At 32.8% G+C, this 19,197-nt stretch overlaps 1 protein-coding gene across 3 annotated transcripts; it reads left to right on the top strand.

Annotated features, from left to right (window-relative positions):
- The first annotated feature begins 305 nt into the window (after nt 1-305).
- Nucleotides 306-5,921, top strand: LOC114926233 (uncharacterized). 3 transcript variants are annotated; one of them, XM_029296782.2, is made up of 8 exons: nt 306-1,232; nt 1,493-1,805; nt 1,974-2,059; nt 2,707-2,853; nt 4,342-4,444; nt 4,576-4,688; nt 4,945-5,042; nt 5,458-5,921. In XM_029296782.2, the coding sequence occupies exons 2-7, from the start codon at nt 1,580-1,582 to the stop codon at nt 5,035-5,037; spliced, it is 768 nt and encodes a 255-aa protein (XP_029152615.1). In that variant the 5' UTR covers nt 306-1,232; nt 1,493-1,579; the 3' UTR covers nt 5,038-5,042; nt 5,458-5,921. The 3 variants fall into 3 exon arrangements, with proteins under 3 accessions (XP_029152615.1, XP_029152614.1, XP_029152616.1); XM_029296781.2 differs by lacking the exon at nt 5,458-5,921 and having other exon boundaries at nt 4,945-5,351; XM_029296783.2 differs by lacking the exon at nt 5,458-5,921 and having other exon boundaries at nt 701-1,232; nt 1,315-1,805; nt 4,945-5,351.
- The last annotated feature ends 13,276 nt before the right edge of the window (nt 5,922-19,197 follow it).

A 19,197-nucleotide genomic window follows, 5' to 3' on the forward strand; every position in this document is an offset into this window, starting at 1 on the left:
CTTAAATATTTGTGGTGCATGTAAGTTTGTGATGTTTAAAATGGGAGGTTATTCAATATATCAAACAAAAAAAAACTTAACAGAATTATTATCGAAATATTTATAACATTTTATTAAGTTAAAATAAAAAAATTTAAATCTATTAATATAAAATTTAATTTAATAACTAAATAAATAAAATCAAAATACATAAAATTAAATTAAATATTTTAATAGTTAAAAATATAAATTAATAATTACTAAATAATATTTAAACTTTTCATATTACAAAATTTAAAACACATATCAAATCAATTTCCATATAAAATCTAACAAATTTTCTTCTGCATGAATTTTTTCTCTGCATAATTTTTCTTCGTTAAACTCGTTAAGAAAATAAATTTCATTATTCCAAGCCAAACAAAGGCACAACCCAGTAAAGAAAAAAATTGGCCTAAAGCTCCAAACTCCGTTGTGTTAATATAACAATAATATCATCGAGTCGAGAGATTCTATTCCCTTAGGACTAAGGAATTTTGGATGGAATTTTGATTTTGAAAGTGAGGTCTAAATGTCTTGTTGAAGGTTGTGACTTTTGTGCCGTGATGGAAGTTTTTTTGTTATTTTTGTTTAGACCATAGTAAAAATGCCTACAAAGAATTCGATGTTTAAATTAACAAGAGTTGTATCATATTTAAAGTAGATTTGTTGTCACCTTAATAGTGATAATCAAAATAGTGGTGAGAGTTTTAATTTACTCCCCCGATCAGATACGGCTTGTGGAGATTTATCTGGGCAAGGTCACACGAACTAGATTCGTTGCTATCGGGCCGAGTTGCTGGTAGATGGCTCAGTTTGAGAACTAGGTGTTGCAGGGTTGAATCTGGGCTTGACTATTCTAAGCCCAGTACGACAGAATAAATTAGGAAAAAAAAAGATGGATTAAATTCAGTTGGATTTCTGAAAAGAGAAATCCGATCTGCAAATTTTAGAAAAAGAGAAGAAATTTCGAAAGTTTTTTTTTTGGTTTAAAAAAAAAGACAGAAAAAAGTGCGAAAGTAGGAACTCGAAAGGATTTGGATTGTCAATTTGTCGTTGAATGTTGACATTGGGTGCTAATAGTAATACTAATAGGCATTAGCAAAGCCAGCTTTGGTTAGTCGAGTTCAATGAGGTTGAGATCAAATTTGGGGTTTGCTTGCAGAAGCACTTGCAGTTGCAGGCCTTCGTCTCTTGCTCCTATTATCATTTAGGTAAGCCACACTTCGCTTCCGCTCTCTCTCAATTCAAATCTATTCTAATCAAAATCAAAATCAATATTGAATTCAATTTCAGCTCGCTTTGTTTGGTTTCGTTTTGAAAACAAAGCTGCCTGCCTGCGTTTACAGATGAATGAGATCGACCCAACTAGACCTAGTTGCTTTTTTTTTTTTTCATTCTTTGTTATTCAGCGTGTTCCTTCCCCTTCTCGTACACCCAGTTAATAATTACTTGTTCGTGGGTGTCTTTGCAGGTTTCTTAGTTCTGTTGAGATGGTCTGTAGTAATTATAGCTCTGTCCATGAATCTCATTGTTTAATCCTTATTATACATTTCCCGAAATGCAATTAGCGTCAAATGGTGACAAGGAAGAGTGTTCAGAATCCGAACCCATCTTGAATCAGCATCTAAATTTGCAAGAATATGGAGGAGGAGGAGGAGAGTCTTCATTTTCCTGTGAAATCATTGCTGCTGCTAACGATGATTCACACCCTGTTCCTCTTGATGAGAGCTGTCATCTGGTAAATGCGGATCAGCCACAGTGCCGGATATGCCTTGATATAGGAGGTCTGTAATACCTCTTTTCATACTTATTTTATTTATATGGTATCCATCATGAAATTAGTTTCAGACATAACCCATATATGATCCAAGCCTCCAAGGAACTTAAAAGCAGCATGTAATTATGTATTTCAAGGTTAACTACTTGCTGAATATTGAGTAAATTTCTTTTAGGAGAAGATTTGATCGCTCCTTGCCATTGCAAAGGCACCCAAAAGTATGTCCACAGATCATGTCTAGATAATTGGCGGTCTACAAAGGTAACTTCCTTTCACTTCTTAATGTTCTGTCTTGTTGGTCATAATTATGCCAAGGCTAAGGTAAACTTTGTTCCCCTAGTTTCACACTTTTTCAAATAACCCTTTACCATTTTTCTGTCACTAAACCCCTTCAAATTTAGTTTTATTAGACAACATAGTTTTAATCGTAAGATAAAACTTCCTCAAATTATCCTCTTGAAAGTCTGGTAGGCTTGGTGTTAATAGTATAATTAAAAAATAAAATTTGGGGAGCTAGGTTTATAAATAAAACATGTTATCACCACATGGGGTTAAAGTACAACTTGTTACTCAAGTTAGAGTTAAAGTTGAAAATGAAAATTTTATTTCTATAAAAGATTTGTTTTCAACTTAAAATAAAGTTGAAGGAGGTTTCATAGGAAAAGAAAAAGGGAAAATGGGAAGGAAGAAAAAAAAAGTGTAGAGAGGATTATTTGGAAAAGGGAGAGAAACTACAGGGGAAAGCATAACCATAATAACAATGTTTTATTCAATTGTAAGAGTTATTTGTTTGCTATTGGAGATCTAATACTTATTTGTGTTCTTTTCATGCCCTTGTGAGGACTTCCAGTATATTTATGCTGCTGTGTTGCTTACTTTTGGACTTCTCATTCCTTCTGTTGTACTAGGAGGGCTTTGCTTTTTCTCACTGTACAGAGTGTAGAGCTGTCTTCATATTACGTGCAAACGTCCCACCAGATCGGTGGTGGTTGAGATTAAAATTTCAGTTTCTTGTGGCCAGAGATCATGCATTCATTTTCATAATTGTTCAACTGGTATGGGTTTGGTTATCAGTTATTTATTGTGAAATTGATACTTTATGCATGTTCACGACATTACATTTGCCCTTTCTTGTCTAGTGGTTATGAAGTATGAACAGTCTTATTTGTATACACCATATCCATATCTACCACTATCATTCTTGATTCTTGGCCATTGCTGTGGTTTCCCTAGGAGTCTATATAACATTGCAAATTATTGTGATTCTCAGAAGGCATTTCATTGATATTTTTCTCCTCTAGTGGAATAAGATATTTTACGGAAACCCACTTCATTTAGTTTTTACTGTGTAGCATGTCTTCAACAAACTTTCGATGATAAGTCAATTACTTTCTTTTTTGGGGGATAACTGAAGATACTTGATTAACATCAAGAGAAGGTTATTACAAAGAGAATAGAGTACAAGGGGACCTAATTATAAAAGCAACATTGGACAGAAGATGGCATTTTAAACAGAATTAGATCTTTTTTTATTATAAAAAGCATTTTCGTGTTTAAATATAAAATATAAGAAGGATTTTTTGTTTTAGACAATTCATTAAAACTCAAAGTTTGCTTTTTTCTTTTAAATATCCAAACACCTTTATAAAAAGTACTTTTCGCATCTTTCTTAAAAATGGCCAATCCAATCGGGCACTAAATCGGATTGGCCTAGAGAGAGATGTTGGAGCTCTAACTCTTCCTCTACCCTTGCTTCACATGATGTAACTGTTTTTTTCCCAATTCTTACAGTTTTGGCACATTGATACACTTCCCCAATTTAATACAATCTTCTACATTTCCCCGTCTCACTGGCATCTGTGCTAACACGTCACTTATAATTGATTCAGTCTTTAGGTTTAAGAAAATAGAGATCCCCATCAACTATGGCTTTTAGCAATTGCTAAATGCTTAGTGCAAGTGTGCAACCCATCAAGTAATCTTGTTCAATAATCCTGTCAAAAGGAGCTATAGCTTTTAATATTCAACTTATCCATGGCAGGAAGCAAAATCTGCGGTAGTCTGCTGTTTATGCCAGATTTTGTTGTATTTGGGTGAAGCATAACTCCGACATGTCTTACAACAGCCATTGAAACAAGTAGATATTGTGGGATAGGATTTGAAGGATTCTTGCAGGACAAGAATCACAGGATTAGATATTTGGCTTGTAGTGCATGACACATGATCTAAAAGAAGGGTTTCATGTTAGATATATTATTCTGGTCTCTCCTTATAATTGATTTCCTTGTTCATTTGCTAACTACTTATGGGTTCAGTTGGACCACACAGTATCCTAACCTAGAATTGTTACACAAAAGACTTCCCAATGTTGAACAGATAAAGCTAACAAAGGCTTTGTGCTTCCTAAGTTGATTCAATTTGACCTCTGAAAATTTAGACCCTCCCAAAGAAATTATTTGATAGTAATAGTACCATATGTATTGTAAATGCTTTTAAATATCTACTTGACAGAATGCCTGTTAAGTTCTTTCTAATTTCAACAGGTTGTTGCTTTCTTGGGGGTGCTTGTGTATAAATTTTATGGAGATGAACTAAGGGAAATGTTTGGTTATGAAGAACATCCATATGGATTTTATACAATGGCTGGTATACCTAATGCTTCACCTCTAAAAATTTTATGACCAATATTTGCAGTTTTTTTTCTTCATTTGTAATTGTATTAATCTATACCATCTTTATTACACGTAACTAAAATTATGTTACCTTTTGGCTTGCAGTTTTAGCCATTGTTTTGGTGGGATTGCTCTATGGATTCTTCATAGCCATAATATGCGGCCAAAGAATCAATGAACGCCACTACCATGTTCTTGCAAAACAAGAATTGACAAAGGTCTGCTATGCGTTTCTTGACTTGATATCAGTTTGACTTATTACAGGCTAATGGCATCCAACAGAAAATACCGATCTTTTTACTGGATGCCATAAGAATGCTGAAATGCATGAAAACAAAAGTACAACAACAAAAGTGTTCTTTGAAATTACATATATTTACTCTTGTATCATTCAATAGATGATTTTAAATTATTCGTATCATATGAGGATTTTCAAAATTTGAAAGTATTTAACTATTCACTTTTCTATGCCAGGAATATGTGGTAGAAGATCGAGAACATGTGAAGAATGTGCCTGAACTTGATCCCAGCCATGTGACAGAGCTAAGGATGTTGGGCCTTTACTAATTGTGGTAAATGCACGTGCAATTCTTTCTCACTGCAGCTTCTGCTCTTCTTTCTCTATATTTAGTTTGAGACTAGCTGAAATTCCTTCATACTGTATGTCTGTATTATTATATTAAACCAATATGGAGTACGTTTGTGTTTGTTATTCTGTATCTAATTTCATCATAAAAAAGATGCTAAAGTCTATTGTCGAAATCATCATCTGCAATGAGTACCTGTCAAATGTTTACACCTTGGCTGAATTTTTCGACATCATCCAAGAGTATAAGCTATGAATTTATATGATTTGCATTCCGATGCTTTTTGACTCTTCATTCTTTGCTTAAATTGTTCTTGGAAAATCTCATCATTGCATCATTACTGTCATATGAGACCAGCAGCACTCATCTAAGTGTAAAATGTAAAATATATCTTCTGCAGAGTCGCCATGTATTTGTAGTATATGCAGCTTGTCTCCATGGTCCCTCTAAGGTTCCAGCATTAGTATGTCGTGTCTATAGTGCAAGTTTTCCAAGTAATGTCACGTTAATATGGCTATTTTGAGCTCCATTACAAAGTGAACAACCCCAACGGCGTTGTGTATCCTCAGTGCCCTGTGTACTCTATTTTAGTTTCGTATCTTAATTATTGCTTTAACAGGAAACCTATAATAGAAATATGTTGATTCAATGTTGTTTGGTGGAGTATAAAGGGGAAAAAAGAGTCAAGAGTGGATTCTTAAAAACCCTACATGGTGATATTTTTTGTTGTAAATTCTCGATTTAACCGACTGGGACCTTGGGTTTACGTTTTCCTTTTCCCTTGTATTTACTAATTTACTATTACTGTGATCTGAGTTTGATGCTCGGGTTATCTTGAATATAATTTTATAATTTTGATATATCTATCTAAGCGACCATTAGGCTGCGTTTGTTTTTAAGAATATAACAAGACCCTGAGAATATGACAGGATAAGACACTGATAGACAGAGATATAAAATTTTGTGTTCTTGTATTTTGTTTGGTGATAAACTAAAACAAATTATGAAAATTTAATTTATTATTTTTATTCATTCAAAAAATTTGAGATGAAAAATATAATAATAAAAAAAATAATTATGAAAAATTAACAAAAATAATGAAAGAAAAAAAAAATAAGTTGTGTCTCTTGTTAGTGTCTTTGTGTCCTTTTTGTTAGGATGGACACAAAATACACTAATTCAGTGTCTCTGGACACATTGTCTCTGTTTATATCTCTTTTGCCAAACACGATTTTGTGTTTCAGTGTTTCTATCTTAGTGTCCTGTCTTTGTAAACAAATGTAGCCTTAATTCCAATTATGGATAGATGGAGTCTTGTTCTACTAAAAAATTGTTCCTTATTCCATATATATATATATATATATATATATATATATATATATATATATATATATATATATATATATATATATATATAAAACAAGTCTTGCAACCAAAACAATAAACGTTGAGAGGGAAAATAAAATTTAAGACTGAACCAAATACAAAAAAATATGAATACATATATACATAAAACTCTGTAGTTCGGTCGCAGTTTCGTGCTTAGGATTCTTGAACCTGCCGCTGAAAAAAAAAACGGTAGGGTTCTTAGTAGGGATAATGAATGCTGTGAGATTTAAGGAATAAATTGTAAATAATTACTTTATAACTTCAAAATAATTTCCTTTAGAATTCTTTAAAGACTTTAGTTAGTTCTCTGTAAATTAAATTATTTCGAGTAAATCCGAGTCACGTCATTTGGACTTGAGTTTTAATGATCAGTTCTCGGTTATTTTAATCCTTGACATATATAGAAACCAACAAGCACAAGCACACATGCAATGCAAGCACACAACCAATTCACGCATAAATCAAATATAAGGAAATTCACAGATAATACAACACAACACATAGGAACACTCATGCAATTCACACAAATGTATATGATGAATCCCTTTCTTATGCAAGTCATGAGCACATGCGTCGATTATCTATCCGCAACCCGACTTACACAGGGCGAACTTCGAATATGGTTTCTCCACTGTGTCAGTCAGGCACATTTGTATCATCATGGGCGAACCCATATCAGTTAGGATCATAATTGTAATAATTTTTGCTAGCATCTCTAATGTGCATCATAGTAAGAAATAGGCTATCAATCAGGCGGACATTCTCGTATTAGCAACTTTAGCCTATCAGTCAGGTGGGGGCTCCTACATTAACAATTGACACAAAGCCCAATCAAACAACCAATTTTGAATTATTTTTTTCATTCATAGTTTCTCATTCCTTTTCTTTTTGTCATACCTCCACATCACCAAATAATCAATCACACCTCTATATCACCACATAATCACCACATGCGGTGATAACACTAAACCCTATAAACCCTAAACCCCAAACCCGAAAAATCTGAAAATCCTAAAAACCCAAAAAGCCTGAAAACCCTAAAACCATAAAACCCTAAAGCCCTACAACCCTAGACACTAAAACATAAACCTGAAACCGTAAAAACACTAAAAAATCCTAAAAACCCTAAAAACTCTAAAACCCTAAACCTCTAAACTCCTAAACGCTAAATGCTAAACCCTAAACCTAACCCCTAACCTTAAACCCTAAACACTAAACTCTTAAAACGCTAAAAATTCCTAAAAATCATGAATCCCTAAAACCACTAAAAACCCTACAACCCTAAAATCATAAACCCCTAAACCCTAAACCATAAATCTTAAACCCTAAACTCTAAACACTAACCCTAAACCCTAACCCTAAATCCTAAACCCTAAAATAAGTCCTAAACCTCTAAAAACCCTAAAAATATAAAAATCCTAAAAAACTCTAAAACCCTAAACCCTTAAACACATAAACCCTTGAACCATAAACCTAGCCCCTAACCCTAAATCATAAACCCTAAAGACCTAAAAACCAAAAAGCATGAAAACCCTAAAAACCATAAAACCCTAAAACCCTAAAACCATAAACCCCTAAACCCTAAAACCTAAATACTAACCCTAAACTCTAACCCTAAATCCTGAATCCCAAATCCTAAAATTCCTAATACCCTAAGGGTTTAAAGTTAGTGGTTAGGGTTAGGGTTTAGGGTTTATGGGTTTAATAATTTAGCGTATTAGAGTTTTTTAGGGTTTTTATGGTGTTTAGGATTTAGGGTTAGTGTTTAGGGTTTAGAGTTTATGGGTATAGGGTTTTAGGATTTTATGATTTTTAGAATTTTTAGAGTTTTAGTGTTTTAAGGTTTTTGAGTTTTTTATTATTTTTGGGTTTAGGATTTAAGGTTTAGGGTTTAGGGTTTAGGGTTAGGAATTAGGTTTAGGGCTTAGAGTTAGGGGTTAGGTTTAGGGTTTAAAGTTTAGGATTTTTGGGATGTAGGGTTTTATGATTTTAAGTTTTTAGGTTTTTTAAAGGTTTTAGGGTTTAGGGTTAGGATTTGGGGTTTAGGCTTAGTGCTTAAGGTTTTAGGGTTTTTAGGATTTTTAAGATTTTAGGGTTTTTGGGTTTTGGGTTTTTGAATTTTTGGGGTTTTTTAGGATTTTTTGGGTTTAGGGTTAGAGGTTAGGTTTATGGTTTAAGGATTTAGGATTTTAGGTTTTTTAGGGTTTTAGGGTTTTTAGGGTATTTAGGGTTTTATGGTTTTTAGGGTTTAGGGTTTAGGGTTAGTGTTTAGGGTTTGTGTGTAGGATTTTTAGGGTTTTTGGACTTTTGGATTTTTATGTTTTTTTTGCGTTTAAGGTTTATGGTTTAGGATTATGTTTGTAGTTTAGGGTTTAAGGGTTTAAGATTTTAGGGATTTTAAGGTTTTAGGGTTTTGGTGTTTTTAGGTTTTTTAATGTGTTAGGGTTTTTAGGGTTTTGGGTTTATGGTTTAGCGTTAGGGTTTAAGGTTTAGGGTATATGGTTTAAGGTTTATGGTTTAGGGGTTTAGAATTTTAGGGTTTTAGGGGTTTAGGGTTTTTGGGTTTTTGGGTTTTTAGGATTTAGGATTCAGGGTTTAGGGTTAGTGGTTAGGTTTAGGGTTTAGGGATTTATGGTTTTAGGGGTTTAAGGTTTTTAGGGTTTTAGGGTATTAGGGTTTTTAGGGTTTATGGTTATGGTTTAGAATTAGTTTTAGGGTTTAGGGTTTAGAGTTTATGAGTTTGAGTTTAGGGTTTTTGGTTTTTAGGGTTTAAGGGTTTATGGATTTAGGGTTTTAAGGGTTTAGTGTTTAGGGATTAAGTCTAGGGTTTAGGGTTTAGGATTTTTTGGGTTTACGAGTTTAGGGTTTAGAGTTTTTTGGTTTTTAAAGTTTTTACGGTTTAGGATTTAGGGTTAGTGTTTAGGGTTTAGGATTTAGGATTTAGGGTTTAGGTGTTTAGGGTTTTGGGGATTTTTATGGTTTTAGAGTTTTAGGGTTTTTAGGGTTGTAGGGTGTTAGTGTTTTTATGATTTTTAGGTTTTAAGAATAAGGGTTAGCTTTAGGATTTAGGGTTTAGGGGTTTAGGGTTTTTAGCGTTTTTAGCATTTTATGGTATTTAGGGTTTTAGGGTTTAGAGTTTATGGTTTATGGTTTTAGGATTTTTAGGATTTTTGGGTTTTTAAGGTTTTCGGGTTTTTTGGGTTTAGGGTTAGTGTTTTACGATTTTTGGGGTTTATGGTTTAGGATTTATAGTTTATGATTTAGAGGTTTTAGGTTTTAAGGTTTAGAGTTTAAGATTTTTTGGATTTTTAGGATTTTAGGGTTTTAGGGTTTAGGATTTTTAGGGGTTTTGGGTTTTTAGGTTTAGGATTTTTAGGGTTTAGGGTTTATGGTTAGGTTTAAGGTTTAAGGGTTTTAGGTTTTAGGGTTTTTAGGATTTTAGGGTTTTAAGATTTTTAGGGGTTTTAGGGTTTTGGATTTAAGGTTTTATGGGTTTAGGGTTTTTAAGGTATTAGGGATTTTAGGATTTGGGATTCAGGGTTTAGGGTTAGAGTTTAGGGTTAGTGTTTAGGTTTAGGGTTTAGGGGTTTATGGTTTTAGGGTTTTAGGGTTTTATGATTTTTAGGGTTTTCATGCTTTTTGGGATTTGTGGTTTTGGGGTTTTGGGGTTTTAGGTGTTTTAGGATTTATAGTTTAGGGTTTATGGTTTTAGGGTTTAGGGTTTAGGGTTTAGAGTTTCGGATTTAGGGTTTCGGGTTTTGGGTTTTAGGGTTTTAGGGTTTAGGGTTTCGGGTTTTAGGGTTTAGGGGTTTTAGGGTTTCGTGTTTAGGGTTTTGGGTTTCGGGGGTTTTGGTTAGGGTTTCAGGTTTTAGGGTTTTAGAGTTTTAGGGTTTAGGGTTAATGGTTTAGGGTTTAGGTTTTTCTAAGATTTTTCTTGGGTTTTTTAAGGTTTTCTAGGGATTTCTAGGATTTTTTATAGTTTTCTTAGGTTCTTCTCGGGTTTTCGAGGATTTTTTAGGGTTTTCTATGGTTTTCGAGAGTTTTTCTAGGATTTTCCAGGGTTTTTCTTGGGTGTTGTATGGTTTTCTAGTGTTTTTTAGGTTTTTCTTGGATTTTCTAGGGTTTTCTGTGGTTTTCTAAGAATTTCTAGGGGTTTTATAGGGTTTTTTTTTTTACGATTTTCGAGGGTTTTTCTAGGTTTTTTCTAGGGTGTTCTAGTATTTTCTAGTGATTTCTAGGGTTTTCTAAGGTTTTCATAAGGTTTTCTACGATTTTCGAGGGTTTTCTATGGTTTTTAAGAGTTTTTATAGGGTTTTCTTTGGTTTTTAGGGTTTTTCTGGGATTTTCTAATATTTTTTATGGTTTTTCTAAGGTTTTTAAGGGTAGTTTTGGGTTTTCTGAGGTTTTTTTAGGGATTTTCAGGGATTTTCTGGGGTTTTCTTGGGGTTTTTATGATTCTCTAGGATATTCTAGGAAATTCTAAGGTTTTTTAGTGTTTTCTTCGGTTTTCTAGGACTTTTTAGGTTTTTTCTAGTGTTTTCTAGGATTTTCTTAGGGTTTTTTAGGGTTTTCTACTATTTTTCTAGTGTTTTCTAGAGATTTCTCAGGTTTTCTTAGGTTTTCTTAGGGTTTTCTTAGGTTTTCTCGTGTTTTATAGGGTTTTCTTTGGTTTTCGAGGGGTTTTCCAGTATTTTCTAGGGGTTTTCTAGGATTTTCAAGGGTTTTCTATGGTTTTCTATGGTTTTTGGGTTTTCTAGGATTTTTTGGGGTTTTCTAAGAATTTCTAGGAGTTTTCTAGGGTTTTCTATAGTTTTCAGGGGTTTTCTAGAAATTTTTTATGATTTTCTTGGATTTTTTGCGGGTTTCGAGGGTTTTTCTAGGGATATCTAGTGTTTTCTAAGGTTTTCTTATGGTTTTCTAGGGTTTTCTAGTGTTTTCAAGTGTTTTCTAATGGTTTTTTGGGGTTTTTTAGGGTTTTGTAGTGTTTTCTACTGTTTTGTAGGATTTTCTTATGGTTTTCTAGGGATTTCGAGGGTTTTTTAGGGTTTTTGAGGATTTTTCTAAGACTTTCTACGGTTTTCTAGGATTTTCTAGGGTTTTCTAGGGTTTTCTAGTATTTTCTTGGGTTTTCTAGAGTTTTCTAGGGTTTTTCTGGTAGTTTCTAAGGTTTTCTTGGGTTTTCTAGGGTTTCTAGGGTTTTCTAAGTTTCTCTAGGTTTTCTATGGTTTTCTACCATTTTCTAGGATTTTCTAGGGGTTTTCTAGGGTTTTCTAAGATTTTCTAAGATTTTCTAGGTTTTTAAGGGTTTTCTATAGTTTTCGAGAATTTTTCTAGGATTTATAGGGTTTTCTAAGGTTTCCTAGGGTTTTCTAGGTTTTTGTAGGGGTTTTCTATGGTTTTCTAGGATTTTTGTAGGATTTTCTATGATTTTCTAGGGTTTTCGAGACTTTTTAGGGTTTTCTATGGTTTTCGATTTTTTCCTAGGGTTTTCTAGGGATTTTTTGGATTCTGTAAGGTTTTGTAGGTTTTTCTAGAGAATTCTTCGGGTTTTTTAGGGTTTTCTAGAATTTTTCTAAGGTTTTCTAAGGTTTTCTAGGGTATTCTTAGATTTTTCTCAGGTTTTCGAGGGGTTTTTAGGGTTTTTTCTATTGTTTTCGAGGGTTTTTCTTAGATTTTCTAGGATTTTTTGCAGTTTTCTAATAATTTCTAGGGATTTTCTAGGTTTTTTTGGGGTTTTTACGGTTTTCGAGGGTTTTCTGAGTTTTCTAGGGTTTTCTAGGTTTTTTCTAGGGTGTTCTAGGGTTTTCTAGTGATTTCTAGGGTTTTCCAGGACTTTCGTAAGGTTTTCTACAGTTTTTGAAAATTTTCTATGGTTTTTGAGGGTTTTTATACAGTTTTCTTTGGTTTCTAGGATTTTTTCTGGAATTTCTAACGTTTTCTAGGGTTTTTCTAAGATTTTTAAGGGTAGTTTAGGATTTCCAGGGGTTTTCTTGCGGTTTATATGATTTTCTAGGATTTTCTAGGGTTTTCTAGAATTTTTTAGATTTTTCTGGGATTTTCTAAGATTTTCTTAGGGTCTTTTAGGGTTTTCTACTGTTTTTCTAGGGTTTTCTAAGAAATTCTAGGGATTTTCTAGTGTTTTCTATGATTTTCTAGGATTTTTTAGGTTTTTTCTAGGATTTTCTTACGGTTTTTTACGGTTTTCTATTGTTTTTCTAGTGTTTTATAAAGATTTCTCGGGTTTTCTAGGGTTTTCTAGGGTTTTCTTAGAGTTTTCTCAGGTTTTCTTGTGTTTTATAACGTTTTCTTTGGTTTTCGAGGGTTTTTCTAGTATTTTCTAGGGTTTTTCTAGGATTTTCTAGGGTTTTTAGGATATTTTTGGGGTTTTTAAAGTTTTCTGTGGTTTTCTAGGAATTTCTAGGAGTTTTCTAGGGTTTTCTATGGTTTTCGGGAGTTTTTTATGGTTTTCTTGGATTTTTTGCGGGTTTCGAGGGTTTTTCTAGGGATATCTAACATTTTCTAGGGTTTTCTTATGGTTTTTTAGAGTTTTCGAGGGTTTTCTAATGGTTTTTTGAGGTTTTTTAGGGTTTTCTAGTGTTTTCTACGATTTTGTAGGATTTTCTTATGGTTTTCTAAGGATTTCGAGGGTCTTTAGGGTTTTCTATGGTTTTTGAGGTTTTTTCTAGGATTTTCTACGGTTTTCTAAGGTTTTCTAAGATTTTCTAGGTTTTCTAAGGTTTTTCTAGTGTTTTCTTGGATTTTCTAGGGTTTTTAGGGTATTTTGATATTTTCTAAGGTTTTCTTGGGTTTTCTAGAAATTTCTAAGGGTTTTCTAAATTTTTCTAGGGCTTTTTATGGTTTTATGCCATTTTCTAGGATTTTCTAAGATTTTTCTAGGATTTTTAGGGATTTCTAGGGTTTTTTAAGATTTTCTAAGGTTTTTGAGAGTTTTTAAGGGTTTTCTATAGTTTTTAAGGATTTTTCTAATATTTTATTGGGTTTTCTTGGATTTTCTGTGGTTTTTCTAGGATTTTCTATAATTTTCTAGGGTTTCCTAGGGTTTTCTAGGTTTTTATAGGGGTTTTCTATGCTTTTCTATGATTTTCGAGGGTTTTTATAGGATTTTCTATGATTTTCTAAGGTTTTCGAGGCTTTTTTAGGGTTTTCTATGGTTTTCAATTTTTTCCAAGGGTTTTCTAGATTTTTTATTTTCTAAGGTCTTATAGGTCTTTCTAGCGTTTTCTAGGATTTTTTAGGGTTTTCTAGGATTTTTCTAGTGTTTTCTAAGATTTTCTAGGGATTTCTAGGATTTTCTAGGGTTTTCTTAGGTTTTTCTCAAGTTTTCGAGGGTTTTTTGGGTTTTCTATAGCTTTCGATGGTTTTTCTAGGATTTTCCAGGGTTTTTCTAGGTTGTTCTAGGGTTTTCTAGGATTTTTTAGGTTTTTCTTAGATTTTCTAGGGTTTGCTGTGGTTTTCTAAGAATTTCTATAGGTTTTCTAGGATTTTCTATGATTTTCGAGTATTTTTCTAGAGTTTTTTTGGGTTTTTAACGATTTTTGAGAGTTTTTCTAGGGTTTTCTAGAAATTTCTAGGTTTTTTTAGGGTGTTCCAGGGCTTTCTAGGGATTTCTAAGGTTTTCTAAGGTTTTCGTAAGGTTTTCTACAGTTTTCGAGGGTTTTCTATGGTTTTCGAGGGTTTTTATAGGGTTTTTTTGGATTTTTAGGGTTTTTCTAGGTAGTTTTAGGGTTTTTCTGGGTAGTTTTGGGTTTTTAAGGGTAGTTTTGGGTTTTCTATGATTTTTAGGGATTTTCAAGGGTTTTCCAGGGTTTTCTAAGGGTTTTCTTGGGGTTTTTATGATTTTCTAGGATTTTCTAGGGCTTTCTAGGGTTTTATAGGAATTTCTAGGGTTTTCTGGTTTTTTCTAGGGGTTTTCTAGTATTTTCTACGGTTTTCTATGATTTTTTTTGTTTTTTCTAGGGTTTTCTTAGGGTTTTTTTGGGTTTTCTACTATTTTTCTAGGGTTTTTTTAGAGATTTCTTGTGTTTTCTAAGATTTTCTTAGGGTTTTCTCAGGTTTTCTCGTGTTTTATAAGGATTACTTTAGTTTTCGAGGATTTTTCTAGTATTTTCTAGGATTTTCTAATGTTTTCTATGGTTTTCTAGGGTTTTTAAGGGTTTTTTTTGTTTTCTAAGATTTTCTGTGATATTCTAGGAATTTCTAGGAGTTTTCTAGGGTTTTCTATAATTTTCGGGGTTTTCTAGGGTTTTTTATGGTTTTCTTGGATTTTTTGCGGGTTTCGAGGGTTTTTCTAGGGTTTTCTAGATTTTTTCTAGGGTGTTCTAGAGTTTTCTAGGAATATATAGTGTTTTCTAGGGTTTTTTATGGTTTTCTAGGGTTTTCAAGGGGTTTTTAGGGTTTTCTAGTATTTTCAACGGTTTTCTAGGGTTTTCTCATGGTTTTCTAGGATTTTCGAGGGTTTTTAGAGTTTTCTATGATTTTTGAGGGTTTTTCTTGGATTTTCTACGGTTTTCTAAGGTTTTCTAGGATTTTTCTAGTGTTTTCTTGGGTTTTCTAGGGTTTTTTAGGGTTTTTCTAGTAGTTTATAAGGTTTTCTAGGGTTTTCTTAGGTTTTCTAGGGTTTCCTATAGATTTCTAAGGGTTTTCTAAGGTATTTTAGGTTTTTCTAGGGTTTTTTATGGTTTTCTGCCATTTTCTAGCATTTTCTAGGTTTTTTTAGGTTTTTTATGGATTTCTAGGGTTTTCTAATATTTTCTTAGGATTTTCTAAGATTTTTGAGGGTTTTTAGGGGTTTTCTATAGTTTTCGAGGGTTTTTCTAGGATTTTCTAGGGTTTTCTTGGGTTTTCTTAGGTTTTTTAGGGATTTCTAAAGGTTTTCTAGGTTTTTCTAGCGGTTTCCTAGGATTTTCTATGGTTTTCGAGCGTTTTTCTAGGATTTTCTAGGATTTTTAACGCTTTTTTACAGTTTTCGATTGTTTTTTTAAGGTTTTTTAGGTTTTTTATTTTCTAAGGTTTTCTAGCGTTTTTAGAGTATTTTTAGATTTTTCAAGATTTTCTAGGGTTTTCTAGAAATTTCTAATGGATTTCTGGGTTTTTATAGGGTTTTCAAGTATTTTCTACGGTTTTCTTATGGTTTTCTAGGGTTTTGAGGATTTTTTAGTGTTTTCTATGGTCTTCGAAGGTTTTTCTAGGATTTTCTACCATTTTCTAGGGTTTACTATGATTTTCTAGGGTTTTTTGGGATTTTTTTAGTGTTTTCTTGGGTTTTTAGGGTTTTTCTGGTAGTTTCTAAGGTTTTCTAAGGTTTTTCTAGGGTTTTTAGGATATTTTTGGGTTTTCTACGATTTACACGGATTTTCAAGGATTTTCTGGGCTTTTCTAGGGTGTTTTCTATGGTTTTCTGCCATTTTCTAGAATTTTCTAAGGTTTTTCTAGGGTTTTGTAGGGAGTTCTAGGGTTTTCTAGGTTTTTTTAGGGTTTTCTAAGGTTTTTGAGGGTTTTTAAGGATTTTCTATGGGTTTTGAGGGTCTTTCTATGTTTTTTTAGGGTTTTATGGGGGTTTTCTAGGGTTTTCTATGGTTTTCGACGGTTTTTGTAGGATTTTCTATGATTTTCTAGGTTTTCGAGGCTTTTTTAGGGTTTTCTATAGTTTTCGATTTTTTCCTAGGGTTTTCTAGGGTTTTTTATTTTCTAAGGTCTTCCAGGTCTTTCTAGGGCTTTCTAGGGTTTTTTCGGGTTTTTTAGGGGTTTCTAGGATTTTTCTAAGATTTTCTAATATTTTCTAGGGATTTCTAGGGATTTCTAGGATTTTATTAGGTTTTTCTCGTGTTTTCGAGGATTTTTTAGGGTTTTCTTTGGTTTTCGAGGGTTTTTCTAGGATTTTTCAGGGTTTTTCTAGGGTGTGTTTTCTAGGGTCTTTTCGGGTTTTCATGGATTTTCTAGGGTTTTCAGTGGTTTTCTAAGAATTTCTAGGGATTTTCTAGGGTTTTTTATTTTTTACGGTTTACGAGGGTTTTTCTAGGGTTTTCTAAGTTTTTTCTAAGGTGTTCCAGGATTTTCTAGGGATTTCTAGGGTTTTCTAGGAATTTCGTAAGGTTTTCTTTGGTTTTCAAGGGTTTTCTATGGTTCTCGAGGTTTTTATAGGATTTTCTTGGGTTTTTAGGATTTTTTCTGGGATTTTCTAACGTTTTCTAGAGTTTTTAAGGGTAGTTTTGCGTTTTCTAGGATTTTTAGGGATTTTCAGGGGTTTTCAGGGGTTTTCTAGCGGTTTTCTTGGGGTTTCGATGATTTTCTAGGATTTTCTAAGGTTTTCTAAGATTTTCTAGGAATTTTCTGGGGTTTTCTAGGTGTTTTCTAGTGTTTTTTATGGTTTTATAGAATTTTTTAGGTTTTTCCTAGGGATTTCTAGGGTTTTCTTAGAGTTTTTAGGGTTTTCTACTATTTTTTAAGGGTTTTCTAGAGATTTCTCGGGTTTTCTAGGGTTTTCTTCGGATTTTCTCGTGTTTTATAAGGTTTTCTTTGGTTTTCGAGGGTTGTTCTAGTATTTTTTAGGGTTTTTCCAAGGATTTTTTAGGGTTTTCTTTGGTTTTCTAGGGTTTTTTAGGGTTTTTTTTGTTTTCCAGGGTTTTCTATGATTTTCTAGGAATTTCAAGGAGTTTTCTAGGGTTTTCTATGGTTTTCGGGGGGTTTTCTAAGGTTTTTTATAGTTTTCTTGTGTTTTTTGCAGTTTTCGAGGGTCTTTCTAGGGTTTTCTAGGTTTTTTCTAGGGTGTTCAAGGGTTTTCTAGGGATGTCTAGTGTTTTCCAGGGTTTTCTTATGGTTTTCTAGGATTTTCGAGGGTTTTCTAGTGTTTTCTAATGGTTTTCTAGTGTTTTCTACGGTTTTCTTGGGTTTTCTTTTGGTTTTCTAGGGTTTTCGAGGGTTTTTTAGGATTTTCTATGGTTTTTGAGGGTTTTTCTAGCATTTTCTACGATTTTATAGGGTTTTCTAGGATTTTTAGGGTTCTCTAGGGTTTTTCTAGTGTTTTCTTGAGTTTTCTAGGTTTTAGGGTTTTTCTGGTAGTTTCTAGGGTTTTCTAGGGTTTTCTAGGTTTTTCTGGGGTTTTTATGGTTTTTTGCCATTTTCTAGGATTTTCTAGGATTTTTTAAGATTTTCTAGGGTTTTCTAGGATTTTTTTAGAATTTTCTAGGATTTTATAGTGATTTCTATGGTTTTCTAATGTTTTCTTATGATTTTCTAAGGTTTTTGAGGGTTTTTAAGGGTTTTCTATGGTTTTCGAAGGTTTTTCTAGGATTTTCTAGGATTTTCTGGGGTTTTCTAGGATTTTCCAAGGTTTTCTAAGGTTTTCTTAGGTTTTCTAAGATTTTCTAGGGATTTCTAAGGGTTTTCTAGGTTTTTCTAGCGGTTTCCTAGGGTTCTCTATGGTTTTTGAGGGTTTTCTAGGATTTTCTAGGATTTTCGAGGCTTTTTTTATAGTTTTCTATGGTTTTTGATTGTTTCTCTTAGGTTTTCTAGGTTTTTTTATTTTCTAAGGTTTTCTAGTGTTTTTAGGTATTTTTGAATTTTCTAGGATTTTCTAGGGTTTTCTGGGATTTTCTAATGGTTTTTTGGGATTTTCTAGGGTTTTCTAGGGTTTTTCTAGTATTTTCTTGGGTTTTCTAGGATTTTTAGGATTTTTTTAGTAGTTTCTAAGGTTTTCTAGGGTTTTTAGGGTATTTTTAGGTTTTCTACGATTTACTAGCGTTTTCTATGGATTTTCAAGGGTTTTCTGGGCTTTTCTAAGGGTTTTCTATTCTTTTTTGCCATTTTTTAGGATTTTCTAGTGTTTTTCTAGGGTTTTCTAGTAATTTCTAGGGTTTTCTAAGATTTTCTTAGGATTTTCTATGATTTTTGAGGTTTTTTAAGGGTTTTCTATAGTTTTCGAGGATTTTTCTAGGATTTTATATGGTTTTCTAGAGTTGTCTTGGATTTTTCTAGGATTTTTTATGATTTTCTAGGGTTTCCTAGAATTTTCTAGGTTTTTGTAGGGGTTTTCTAAGGTTTTCTATGGTTTTTGAAGGTTTTGTAGGATTTTCTATGATTTTCTACGGATTTTGAGACTTTTTTTAGGGTTTTCTATGGTTTTCGATTTTTTCTAGGGTTTTTTTTGGATTTTCTAAAGTCTTCTAGATTTTTCTAGGGTTTTCTAAGGTTTTCTTCGGGTTTTTTAGGGTTTTTTAAGATTTTTCTTGGGTTTTCTAAGGATTTCTAGGGTTTTCTATGGTTCTCTTAGGTTTTTTCTCGTGTTTTTGAGGGTTTTTTAGGGTTTTCTATGATTTTTGAAGGTTTTTCTAGGAATTTCTAGGAGTTTTCCAGGGTTTTCTAATGTTTTCTACAGTTTTCTAGGGTTTTCTTATGATTTTCTAGGATTTTCGAGGGTTCTTTTATGCTTTTCAAGAGTTTCTCTAGGATTTTCTACGGTTTTCTAGAGTTTTCTAGGATTTTCTAGGTTTTTCTAGTGTTTTCAAGGGTTTTCTAAGGTTTATTAGGGTTTTCTGGTAGTTTCTAAGGTTTTCTATTATTTTTGTAAGGTTTTTAGGGTATTTTTGGGTTTTCTACGATTTACTAGCATTTTCTAGGGATGTTCAAGGGTTTTCTGGTCTTTTCTAGGGGTTTTCTATGGTTTTCTACCATTTTCTATAATTTTCTAGTGTTTTTCTAGGGTTTTCTAGGAATTTCTAGAGTTTTCTAAGGT

Source organism: Arachis hypogaea, unplaced genomic scaffold, assembly GCF_003086295.3.
Source record: "Arachis hypogaea cultivar Tifrunner unplaced genomic scaffold, arahy.Tifrunner.gnm2.J5K5 arahy.Tifrunner.gnm2.scaffold_45, whole genome shotgun sequence".
In the NCBI taxonomy this organism is placed as follows: domain Eukaryota; kingdom Viridiplantae; phylum Streptophyta; class Magnoliopsida; order Fabales; family Fabaceae; genus Arachis; species Arachis hypogaea.

Coding starts and splice junctions, on each gene's coding strand:
- LOC114926233 (XM_029296782.2), top strand. CDS start 1,580: ATGCAATTAGCGTCAAATGGTGACAAGGAAGAGTGTTCAGAATCCGAA. Junction 1,806..1,973: donor GATATGCCTTGATATAGGAG/GTCTGTAATACC, acceptor AATTTCTTTTAG/GAGAAGATTTGATCGCTCCT. Junction 2,060..2,706: donor ATAATTGGCGGTCTACAAAG/GTAACTTCCTTT, acceptor CTGTTGTACTAG/GAGGGCTTTGCTTTTTCTCA.